The 12,559-nt window shown below is 31.0% G+C and overlaps 2 protein-coding genes across 3 annotated transcripts; both read left to right on the top strand.

Moving 5' to 3' along the window:
• The first annotated feature begins 5,892 nt into the window (after positions 1-5,892).
• On the top strand, positions 5,893-7,659 carry LOC111450302 (auxin-responsive protein IAA14-like). 2 transcript variants are annotated; one of them, XM_023090362.1, is made up of 5 exons: positions 5,893-6,274; positions 6,578-6,793; positions 6,934-7,071; positions 7,247-7,329; positions 7,366-7,659. In XM_023090362.1, exons 1-5 carry the CDS (start codon positions 6,009-6,011, stop codon positions 7,368-7,370), a joined length of 708 nt encoding a protein of 235 aa, XP_022946130.1. In that variant the 5' UTR covers positions 5,893-6,008; the 3' UTR covers positions 7,371-7,659. The 2 variants fall into 2 exon arrangements, with proteins under 2 accessions (XP_022946130.1, XP_022946129.1); XM_023090361.1 differs by having other exon boundaries at positions 6,009-6,274; positions 6,578-6,792; positions 6,936-7,071; positions 7,247-7,308; positions 7,417-7,649.
• Positions 7,660-10,200: 2,541 nt separating this feature from the next.
• On the top strand, positions 10,201-10,815 carry LOC111450307 (pathogenesis-related protein P2-like). The gene is made up of 2 exons (XM_023090370.1): positions 10,201-10,474; positions 10,559-10,815. The coding sequence occupies exons 1-2, from the start codon at positions 10,211-10,213 to the stop codon at positions 10,721-10,723; spliced, it is 429 nt and encodes a 142-aa protein (XP_022946138.1). The 5' UTR covers positions 10,201-10,210; the 3' UTR covers positions 10,724-10,815.
• The last annotated feature ends 1,744 nt before the right edge of the window (positions 10,816-12,559 follow it).

Genomic DNA, 12,559 nt, shown 5'->3' with positions numbered 1-12,559 from the left:
TACTTTAAATCGGAGAATTCTTGTTGTATCACGATAATAGGAGATAAGTTTTTCGTACTTTAAATCGTAGAACTCAATTTACGAGTCAGTATTAAGTTGGAACGAGATTATTTTATTTTAAGAAGAAAATAAGAATATTATTTAAAAGTATGGGCTATAAATTCATTAATCAAATTGAAAATATCTTTAATTTTGGATCTTATTGATGGGCAAAACACTATTTTTTTATTTTTATTTTTACCCATTAAAAGGCATTTTATTCAAATTAATAGGGATGGCTTAGATGTCCACTTGAGAATGAAGAAATGTTAAAATAAATAAGAATGGATGAAAATTAATTATAAATTATATAACGTTTTTAAAAAATATTTTTATTAGGTCGTTACATTTTGAGCAATATGATAGATAAATCATAACAACGACCCATACCGAAGATTTCGATCAAGATTTAGAATCTGAATTTGACACTTAATGACTCTGACATTTTCCTGTATCTCCTAAGAGTAAAGACTATCCTCACAGACCAACACGAGTCTTTCTAGCATGTTTTGTTCTCACTCACATGTATCCTAGACAAATTACTAGGAGATCACCGAACATAGAATTACAGCAAAACACGCTTAACTATAGAGTTTCTATAAATTAGCCACTGGAAAAAAAAAATGCCCATTGTTCATATAGGTAGTAACTTTTAATTATTTTAAAGCCCTTTTTAGTCATCTATCCTCGTGACCATTCTCGTTCAGATATAATTTCAGTTCCTTCATGTACCTCATGCTTAACTATAAGGTTATCATGACGGTTGAGTAAATTGAGAGCACATGAATAAACCGATATTACATCCGAATGAGAGCGATCTTAAGCATATGAAATTATAGTTAATAAATGCGTACAAAAATTCATACTTTCCACCAATACCCACAAAACACGTCTTTTTTCGGTGGCTCAATCATGCTCGAAAACATGAGTGAGAACCAAACATAGTAAAAGAACTCATGCTGGTTCGTGGGCAACATACTCGAGTCGCACAAGATGCAAAGAATATCGAGATCATCAAGTGCAAAATTCATATTCTAAATCTCGAGTACGGGTACCAGACGTATATATTTAAGTAAACCATGGCGAAAAGATGATTTAAATTAGGTGGGAAAGTACAAAGTATTGAGAATAATAGTTGAATGGAATTAAATGCGAAAAGCAAGAAGGAATCTTAATATACGAAGAAAAGGAAACATTTATCACAAATTTAGTACAAAATGTGAATAACATAATTAATTAATATAAGGTATGTGAATAAATTTTAATATATAGTTGTTGCATGCAATTTCATTAATGTGTCACATGGGCATTGTCCCCTCTTTTAATTTCTTTTGTTGGATCCAAAACTAGGTGACATGCCAACATGTCCAACCCACTCTTTGTTTCCATAATTTGGGAACCCATTATTATAATTATAATTTATTTATTTATTTTTAAATTCTTTTCAATTTTTAATTGGGATATTTATTTTCTATTAAATTTTAAAATTTAGGAATTTATCCATATGCTTTGATTCCTCTTCTACAATTCTTTTTAAAAATAATTATTTTTCTAAAATTAACAAAAAAAAAAGTTAATATTTAATTAAATGCATAATCATAGAGTTTCATATATTTAAGCCGGTTGAAGGTGTAATTATAATAAAATATAAAATAATATTTTTTAAAAAATTAAATATATTTATTATCGACCTCTATTTAAAAAGTACCATTAAATTTTCAAAAGTTTTATTAATAACGTTTAACTTTTTAAAAAATTTTAAAAAATATGTTTAAACTTTTTTAAAAATTTTAAAATTAATTTTGTTATCCGTGCCTTTTCAAAATAATATTAAAATAGTGTCGATAAATGATTTTTGTCCATATATTGACCGTAAAATTATTTTAATATTTTTTATAAAGGTAAAATGATGTTAATATTAGTTTTAAAATTTTACGTATATTTTTTAACATGATAGTAACAATAAATATATTTTTGAATTTATGAAAAAATGTTAAAAGGTTTCATCTGTATTTTTTATTTTATTTTTAATTTAGAAATATTATTGAATTTTTAAAAATTTAAACAAATTATAAAATTGGAGAATATTTTTATTAATTTAACATTATTTTAAAATTTTGATAAATTTGGTAGCTCTCAATTTAGATTCCCAATCTTGCACCAGGTACGCACGAATGTCTCCCAAGTTTGACTTTTGACTTTATAAGTGGGACCCACCCCCGACATGTCATTTATTATATGAATTTTACAGCTTCCTTCCAACCGCCTTAAAAGTCGGTGGCCAAAAAATAAATTATTTTTTTAAAATATAACTGTCTTTTATTATTATTATTATTTTAAAAAAATGGTTAAAAATTAATTACTTTTTTTATAAATAAAAAATTTGGTAGTTATTTTTGTGTCGGTTATATAACCATTCCAAGCTCCATTATGTCATTATATCTTGCCAAGATTTTATGTTTGTAGTACCCATGTACGTTTTGTCTCTATATCTTATCAAATTTACATTTTTGTCCCTACGTTCGTTTCAATTTAATTTTTATTTCGTCCTTAAATTTTAAAATATTACATTTTTATTCTAAGTTTCAAACTTAATTTTCATTTATTCATAAATTTCAATTTTTAACCCTTTTTCAGTTTGAGTTCCCACGTTAGTTGAAGAGAATAACGAAATATCTCCCTAACAGATGTGTTCTAAAATGACGATGATACGTAATGCGCTGAAATATACAATATCTATTAGTAGTGGAATTGAGCTGTTACAAATGGTATCAGAACCAAGCATTGAATAGTGTGCCAACGAGGACACTGGGCCACAACGAAGTGGATTGTGCGATCCCATATTGGTTGAAAAGAGGAACAAAGCATTCAAAATGTGTAGATGAGGCTAACTGCGATACATAAAAGACTAAAACGAATAATATCTACTGACAGTGGACTTAAGTTGTTACAAACTTTTATATGTGATTGCTCGTTAGGGTTTTCATTTTTCATCATTATTAAAATTAAATTAAAAGTTAATATCATGATTATTAAAATTTGTTAATGAAAGTTAAAAGACCGAGAATCAAAGGTAAGCTAATAAGAACTTAAGGGTAAATATGTAAATTTTAGAATTTAGGAACTCAGCCGAACTCATAAAGATTTAACATTTTGTAATTTATGGGTCAAATAAAAACTATACTGAAAATACGGTTCAAAACTGACTATACTGATGTGTATGAAAATTGAGTCACCACTAATATTTTTTTCGTTAAATACGGTATTTTTTTTTTTGTGTTTTATTCAAATTGTTATAAATAAATATTGTTTAGATGATGAATATATAAATTTTTAATCCGAATTTTTATTAAAAGAGTTTAATTTAAAAATCAATATTTATATGAATAATTGAGAATTGTGTATTCCAAGGTGATTGACAATGGGTATCTTTTTAACAAATAACAATAAGGTCTTGTTTTTTTATTTAATTACAACTATATACCATTATTAATTTTTTTTATTTGTATTATAATTAAACTAAATTATGAGAAGTTGTTTCGTAATTATTAAGGTACCAATAATAAACTCATAATTTAAGGTTGAAAATGTCCAATTTTTAAAGAGTTCGTATTAATATATGTTTTATGAGAAATAACGAGCAATTCATAAGGTCAAACTCAAATTTTCATTCATATTATATATTTTGTGTGTTAAATTTAAAAAAAAAAGTATAATGTCTCTTATCCCGGGCATCTCCAATATTTTTCTACGACATGATCACGTTATTTAGTTCTTTCTTTTACGAGCGAAAATTATCCTTAGAAACTAACACGAGTCCTTTCAACATATTTTATCCTTAGTCACATGCTTTCTGTAAAATTTTCGAGAGGTCACCTAATATAGACTTGTTCATAACAAAACGTGTTTAATTATGAAGTTTTTATGATTTAGTTATCGAAAAAGAGGTGCACATCATCGATATATATAATAATTTTCAATTCTTATTCATTTTATTCTACTCATTTTCTCGAGTGTTACATAATGTTAAAGATATTCTTAAAAAATTTCAACTGTATATTACCAACTTAGTCTGCTCTCTTCCATAACTGACCTTAAAATGCACGTTTTCTTTTAATTCAACTTTAAAAGACACGTCAAATACAGACATTCAACGTAAATTGACCTACGTGTGAAAAGCTACGAAATGGAATACTACATAAAATAAGTCAAATTTATTTTTATTATTTTTTTTAAAATCGTGTCGCGTACATTAGTCATGTCAATTGTATACGAATAAAGTTAAAAGTTCGGTCTAATAATTAATTAACACATAATCATATGATTCAAAAACTTTATTAAAGCTTTACCCCGTTTTCCAAATAAACACAAAATAACAATAAGAACAAAAATCAAAAGAAAATTTTGAAAAAAGAAACAATAAAACAAAAATTTATGGATAAACAGGATGCATAATAATAATAATAACAACAACAACGATCATGAACAATAACAAAATCATATGATTTTTCAAATTTCAAAATTAGGGTTCTGAACGCATGTAATTGATAATCGACAATTCTATAAAATCGTAACTATTTTCTTGAAGAACAGAAGCGAAATTGTTTCACCGAAGTGGAGAAACGAAGCCGTTTTACGGAATCGACGAGTAAAAGATTGAGATGGTCTCTTATGCTTCTTAAATGGAGTTAAAAAAATAAAAAGAAAAGTTCTTTGAATGGTGACCATTAATGGTGATGAAGGGTATAACAATTGACAAGATGGTAGTGGAAGAGGCCATCCCATCTCCCTCTTTAACCATTTTTTTAACCTTATCCTCAATCCCTACTTATCATAATACATATCCGAAAAAGATCAAGCTAGTTCATCGAGTCGGTAACCGTCTAAACTCACTGTTAGGAGATATTTGTCTTTTTTGGGCTTTTCCTTTCGAGTTTCTCCTCAAAATTTTTAAAACGCGTGTATTAGTGAGAGGTTTTCACTCCCTTATAAAGATTGCTTTGTTTTTCTGTCCAACCGATGTGGGATCTCATAGAGCTAATACTTCGGTATGCCAAAGCCTAGTAGTTTCACCCAACCCGACAATTTAGTCATGCAAATTACGTCCAGGCATGTGGCTCGGTGACTCAAAATGTCGAAAAAAGAGGTAAAATTAACAATATTTTGATATTGCTGAGGGGTAAAATAGTCAATATAAACATTATTATAAAATGAAAAAAAAAATATAATAGTTACAATAGTTATAATTTAGCAAAATAAAATAAGTATTTTAAGAGAGAATAATTAGATTATTATTAATATTTTTATTTTAAACAAATAATAAAGAGTGAATATTTAATTAAAATAAATATTGATAAATAAACAAATAATAGAGTGTTGGGAGATTAACAAACAAATCCAAAAAGCACTAAAAAGGGGAGGCTCCAACAGGCCTTGTCGTTCTATAATCATTTCCCAAAACGACGTCACTCGTGACATAGCTTCAATCCAACAAACTCATCCACGTGGCACAATCCTCACCCTCCAAACTATCTCTGATGTTTTCATGCCATCCGCGTGAGCCAACACACATTCCTTCTTTTTTTGAAAAGTAGCTCACTTTTCATTTTACAAAAATAACATCCCACTTTTTTCTAAATATAATTAAATTCATATTCTTTTCCAAAATTTAATTATTATATTATAAGAATTTCGATTTCATCCTTAAATCCATCGTACTAAAATATTTAATTTAAATACCCAAAACCGTCATTTCACGCAAATTCCAACGCTATTTTTCCAAAAAGAAAAAAGGAGGTCAATTTCCCAAAAACATAATAATTAATATAATATATCCAATTCGAAGCCCCGAATCTCAAATTCGTTCGTCCTGCAAATAAAATTCTCGATCTCGGCGATTTCATAAGCAAAATCAGACGAATTATCGCAAAATTCCGACGAATTCGAAAGCGAAAAAGAGTAGCAGAGTCATGGAATCGGAGCAGAACGATGAGTACAGAGCGATCTTGATCAATTTCGAGCAGACAGAGCTCCGCCTCGGCTTGCCCGGTGGCGACGGCGGCGACACCAGCGGCGGGAAGAGTAGCTCGGCGGCGAAGAGAGGTTTCATGGAAACTGTGGATTTGAAGCTTAATCTATCGTCGTCAATGGCGCCGGAGAAGGAGGAGGCGACGAATTTGGAAGAGACTAAAAGCTCTTCGCAACGGCCTAACGATTTCGCTAAGCCTCCTTCCAAGTAATTTTCTTTTTCTCTATTTAAAATTAATTAAAATTGAGAATTATACATGAAAAAAATAGGTAATTAATTATAAAATTAAGATTATAATTATATTTTAGTGAAAAAAACCCAATTTTTTATTATTATTTATTACTTTAAGAATGTCTCAATAAATCAAAATTGATTAAATAATTGTAAAAATTTAATTTATAATGAAAATGCTAATAAATTGTTTTATTTATTTTTGGTTGAAATTCAAAAATAAAAAATAAAAAAAACATAATTTTCCCTAATAATTTTTTATGAATTTATTATTAACAGAGCACAAGTAGTCGGTTGGCCGCCGGTTCGATCATCAAGGAAGAATTTGGGGGCGCAGAGGACCGGTGGGGAAGACGGCGGCGGGGGCGGCGGCGCGTTCGTGAAAGTTAGCATGGACGGCGCTCCTTATTTACGGAAGGTGGACTTGAAGCTATATGGTAGCTACAAAGACCTTTCCCACGCGCTTGCCAAAATGTTTAGCTCTTTCACCGTTGGTAATTTTTTTTTTTTACTTTTTTACTGTCGGTAACTTTTTAAGACGTACTATAAGATTAATAGTATATTTTACCCAAATGGTAAAAATAAAATTTCGTTGGAAATTTTTTAGTCGAAAGTTTTAGTCATGTTTGAATGGCAGGAACGTGCGAGTCGGAAGGAATGAAGGATTTCATGAACGAAAGAAAATTAGTAGACCTTTTGAACGGTTCAGAATACGTACCGACTTATGAAGACAAAGATGGAGATTGGATGCTCGTCGGCGATGTACCATGGGAGTAAGCTTTCTTTTTTTCATTTAGCTTATGAAATGCTCGGTTTATGAAAAATCTAACGTCTTAAAGTTTTGGGTCGGGTAGACAAACGAACCCTAACTTAATTACGAGTCAAATACCTTCAACGTCTGCGTAGAAAGACTCGAAATCCCTCTAATTGTACTGTCTTGCTAAACAGGATGTTTGTCGATTCATGCAAACGTTTACGGATCATGAAAGAGTCTGAAGCGATTGGACTCGGTAAGTCACACAAATCTCTCGTGTATAATTTTTTTAATACCTTATAAAAGAGAAAATTTTGATTCTCTTATTAATTTTATTTTTAAAATTTGATTTAATTATGGACAGCACCAAGAACAATGGAGAAAAGCAAGAACAGAAGCTGAGGTGTTTTTATTTACGAAAATTTGTTTGATATTTACCGATTTAAATTTATTTTCTAATTATTATATATTAAGAACAAGAGGGGTTTATGTGCAATTTCTAATTATTATATATTGAGTTTGTAAGGACTTATAAATATAACATTAGCATAGAGGGGTTTATGTGCAATTTCTACTTAAAACTTAATATTTTACATATTATGCTGTATTATTATTTTTATTTTGCCTATTTTGTTTATTTTTGTGATTTCCTTTATTTATTTATTTATTTTTATTTAAATGGGTTCTAAATAATAGCATATAAAAAATTTCATTAATTTGCATGTGAATTTTAATTTTTTTAATTAATTTTTTTGAGTTCTTCAATTTTTTCACGTTTGTGTCGAATAGGTTCATAAATTTTAAGAATTGTTGTGAGGTCTCACATTAGCGATAGAGGGGAATGAAGCATTCCTTATAAGGGTGTGGAAACTTCTCCCTAGTAGACATGATTTTAAATCGTGAGGCGGCCGACAATACGTAACGGGTCAAAGCAAACAATATCTGCTAGCGGTGGGTTTAGACTGTTACAAATGGTATTAGACACCGGGCAGTGTGCCACCAAGAACGCTGGGTTCCCAAGGTGTGAATTGTGAGATCTCATATTGGTTGGAGACGGAACAAAACAACATTCCTTATAACAGTGTGAAAACCTCTCCCTAACAGACACATTCTAACACCTTGAGTGGAAGTCCGGAAAGAAAAGCCCAATTGTTTAATAGATTCACTGAATTTTGAAAAATGTTTATAAATCCTTAAACGTTTGATTTTGTGGTCTATTAAGTTCTTATTCTTTCAATTTTGTGTCTTATACGTAAACATTTATGGCGGAGACAATAGACACAAACCCTCCAACCGTGTGCATTTTTCTTCATCTTCGATATGAGCTATTGTAACGCTCTAAGCCCACCGCTAGCAAATATTGTCTTTTTTGGGCTTTCCTTTTCGAGCTTCCCATTTTTAAAACACGTCTTCTAGGGAGAGTTTCCACACCTTTATAAAGATTGTTTCTTTCTCCTCTCTCATCGATGTGAGATTTCACAGCTACAATTATGAGTAGTGAGCTTTGCATGCCAACGATGCTTTCGACAAAGTCTAACACATACTCACAAGTTTCTAACGACAACAAACTTCTCCCCAACATGTTTCTCAGTTATTAGACGACTATCTACCAATAATTTTGAACACGTTCGAAAACCAACCTGCAAGAACTCAAGCTTCTTAGGTAACATTTCGAGAGTAATATTCGTTATTGATTCATTTCAAATTTGATCGAAGTGCTTTAAAAAGAACATACAAGACGAGTGACTTGAGTTGTTTTTTTAATATGCCGTGTGATATTTGAACCTTTATTTTTGATATTTTTAAATTCATAATTTAATGAAACCAATGATTAAATAATGGAATAAAATAGGTGGAAAATGTCGAGTGGTGCCTATCATTAGCAACGCCAATCATGGAGCTTATACCTCAATTTTGCCAATGTTGACTCTAAGAAGCCAAATATGAAAATCTTGACTTATGATCGAGACCCGACACATCTAAAACTTAGCATACCATACCACGAGCAACACTATTTTGAACAAGTCCGATATGATCGAGACCCGACACATCTAAAATTTTGAATGCCTACAGACTAGGCCAAGAAAAGCTTAGGGACATCGACTTACGCCAAAACTATAAGTGAACTTGCTGTTGGAATACCTATAAGGTACGTTAGATGAATTGATTGATGCATGAATAACACCTAATCTGTGACCCTGTTTACACGTTATCATTTAGTTATGACATCATGGTGAATTTTATGATGTATGTAGTTCCTGTTTTGTTGATCATGTTCCTAAGTTATTACGATCACATTTATACTTGTGAGACATCTTGATGTCCCATATACATAATAAGCATGAAGATAAACGTACGTTATACAGGGAATTTATGTCATAAAAAATATAAAAATATTATATGCATCATCCTATTGAACTATGATTTTTAATACGGAGCCTTATGCATGTTGTATGTTATATGAGCATGAATTACTTCTCCAATATATTATATACCGACACATACACCATATTATTATTCATATTTCTTTTCTTTTTTTGTCGGTTTCCATCAACATGAGCGTGCGCTAGATCATACTCAGGCCTAGGAAGCACATTAACAAGCCCGCCTAGTGACTTAATGTGCGCGTGATGAATCATATATAGAAAAATACAATGCATCCAACAAAAAAAAAAGAGTTCAAGAAACAATCACAAAAAATAGGTCCCACCACGTTAACTTCGCTTCATTTAATTTATTGATGAATAGTCGTCATGTAGAAGTAAGCTCGTGACAAAAACGAGAAACCACCCCTTTGTTTAATTTCATAATTATTTTTTGATTATTTATTATCCAACAACTCTTAAAAATAATTTTAAATAAACGGTTCGAAAAATCCGAGCCAACCCAAAAAATTTATAATTGGGTTGGATCGAGTTCATTTACAACCCGAACAATTAAATTAGATCTAAAAATTATCCAAATTCGACCTGATCTAACCCAACTCAGCCTACGAATACCCGTGCCTATAAAGTAAATGATGAAAGTTGAATTTAAGCATATTAATGGGGGAGAAAATTCAAAGGGTGGCTAAAAATAATATATGAGTTGAAAAGTATGCACTTATTTTCCACTATAAATTAAAGCACTCTCTCAATGAAACCTCACAACGACAAAGAATGGATAAACGAAGCTTTTTGATGCTATTGGCGTTGGTTTTGGGCATATTGAGCTTGGCTAATGCTCAAAGTGCCAACAATGTGAGGGCTACTTACCATTTGTACAACCCACAAGACATCAATTGGGACTACCTTAGGGCAAGTGTTTATTGCGCAACATGGGACGCCAACAAGCCCTTGGAGTTTCGCCGCCGCTACGGTTGGACCGCCTTCTGTGGCCCTGTTGGCCCTCGTGGTCAAGCTTCCTGTGGTCGTTGTTTGAGGGTAAGTAAATCTTCTCGTAATGAGTTTTTATGAAAGGAGAAATAGAAACATTGAAATTAAGAAAATTTGTGAAAATGTTTGCAGGTGACTAACACTGAAACAAGAGCTTCGGAAATAGTGAGAATTGTCGATCAATGCTCTAATGGAGGGCTGGATTTGGATGTGAACGTGTTTAGGAGAATCGATACTAACAGAAATGGATACCAGCGTGGCCATCTTATTGTCAACTATGAGTTTGTTAACTGCTAAGTTTCTTTCTTTCGGAAAGAAGGGAGAAACGAAAAACTATGTTTTAATGAATAAACTATGAATAAAGTACGAACAGTTTAATATATCGTTTACATTTTGAGATAGCTTTAAAGAACACGGTTTATTATAAGCATTTACGCTCGACCAGAAGAAACTATTACACATTAATTATTCGAAGAAAAGTCTCGTATCGTTTCGAGAAAAAAGATGGCATTATTAATTAACTATGGAGGAAAAATTAGGCCATAAATATTCAAAGAAATCTCATATCATATATCATTACTGTACATGCGATTCTCACCGTAAATGACTCGTGACTTGAGACCTTTGAAGAATCTTTTTCACTGTTCGGTTATGTGTGTGATTCGTCATTTTCTGTTCGGTCAAAAAAATAATCCAAAAAAACGAGAGTGAGTTTCCTTAAGTTCGTTGTGAGATCTCACATCGGTTGGAGAGAAATGAAATATTCTTATCCAAATATTGGACGGTGTGCCAGCGACGACACTAGGCCCCCAAGGGGTGGATTGTGAGATCCCACATCGGTTGGAGGAGAGAAACAAAACATTACTTATAACAAGCTAAAGCATTCGGCTTGATCAGTTACATTTTCAAACCCTGATAAAGATTGTTTTGTTCCCCTCTCCAACCGTTGCAGGATCTCATAAGAGTGCAGTCATAACAAGCTAGTCGTACTGAAAGGTGTTGTGGATCAGTTTCTTTTCAAAGAGAGGTAACGTTTGTTGGGTATTTTAGTTTGACCTCGAAAACTAATTCATGTTTATGCAGTATTGTTGTTTGTCTTTTGAAGTCGTCCACAATACAAGATATGAGCGATAACCAGAAATATTTGTATCGACAAACCTTAAATTTGGATGGCTATGCTAATATTAGGCTATATTACCAAAATAACCTTTAGAATTTTAAAATTTTAAATATATGGCACAATTAAAAATTAAAATTAAAATATTTATTAGACATAAAATTAAAAATTAAAAATTTTATATTTAATAAATTAATTAATTTTTAACTCCCATTTTTAATTTGGTATCTAATTAAAAAGGGAGTTAGTAATTAAATAATGGATTAGTCAAATATGTGGTGGAAGAAAATAAAAGAAGAAAAAAAAAATCTAATTTTAAGAAAATGGGAGTTAAAATGTTCTAGACGTGGCCCTCTTTGACTTTTTTTTCTTAACCTTGACTAGTTTATATTTATTTATTCTCTCAAATTTTAAAATGTTTTTCAAAATGTTTTAATTTCTATTTCTAATATATTTTTTTTATTCCTTATTATGCACTAAATATTATGATTTTAACATGTAAATAATTTTATTTTTTTAAAACATAGTAGTTGAATTTAGGAATCGTCAGCCAAATCAAACTTAGGAACACCAAGTTGAATCTGAAACTGTTGGATGAAACGCCTACCGACTAAGTTGGATGAATTGATTGATACATGAATAACACATTACTTATGAGCTGTTATTATTTATGATATGGTGTATGTAGTTCCTGGTGTATGTAGTTCCTGTTTGTTGATTCATGTTTGCTATGTTAATACGATCTTGTTATACCCTATGAGAACTTTGATGTTTCATGTATGATAAGCATGAATGAAGTACCACAAATATATGTGCACTTTATACTATAAACGTAAGGAAGTATTATGTGGATCATCTCTCATTGAACCTGATTCTGAATGCGGGGCTCCATGCACATTATATGTCTCACAAGCATAGGTTAATTATCCAGTATGTTACGTACAGATCGTACACCACGATACTTGTTCCTTTATTTTTCCTTGATTTTTGGTAGCGTGAGTGTGCACTAGCCCATA

Source organism: Cucurbita moschata, unplaced genomic scaffold, assembly GCF_002738365.1.
Source record: "Cucurbita moschata cultivar Rifu unplaced genomic scaffold, Cmos_1.0 Cmo_Scf00012, whole genome shotgun sequence".
In the NCBI taxonomy this organism is placed as follows: Eukaryota; Viridiplantae; Streptophyta; class Magnoliopsida; order Cucurbitales; family Cucurbitaceae; genus Cucurbita; species Cucurbita moschata.
Note: the sequence above shows the minus strand (reverse complement) of the source record. Positions and strands in the feature narration are given on the sequence as shown.

Bases quoted from the DNA above. Each gene is read 5' to 3' on its own strand.
- LOC111450302 (XM_023090361.1), top strand. From the start codon at position 6,009: ATGGAATCGGAGCAGAACGATGAGTACAGAGCGATCTTGATCAATTTC. The intron at 7,072-7,246 runs GTAAGCTTTCTT...CTTGCTAAACAG, and splicing joins GTCGGCGATGTACCATGGGA to GATGTTTGTCGATTCATGCA. The intron at 7,309-7,416 runs GTAAGTCACACA...AATTATGGACAG, and splicing joins GTCTGAAGCGATTGGACTCG to CACCAAGAACAATGGAGAAA.
- LOC111450307 (XM_023090370.1), top strand. From the start codon at position 10,211: ATGGATAAACGAAGCTTTTTGATGCTATTGGCGTTGGTTTTGGGCATA. The intron at 10,475-10,558 runs GTAAGTAAATCT...AAATGTTTGCAG, and splicing joins CCTGTGGTCGTTGTTTGAGG to GTGACTAACACTGAAACAAG.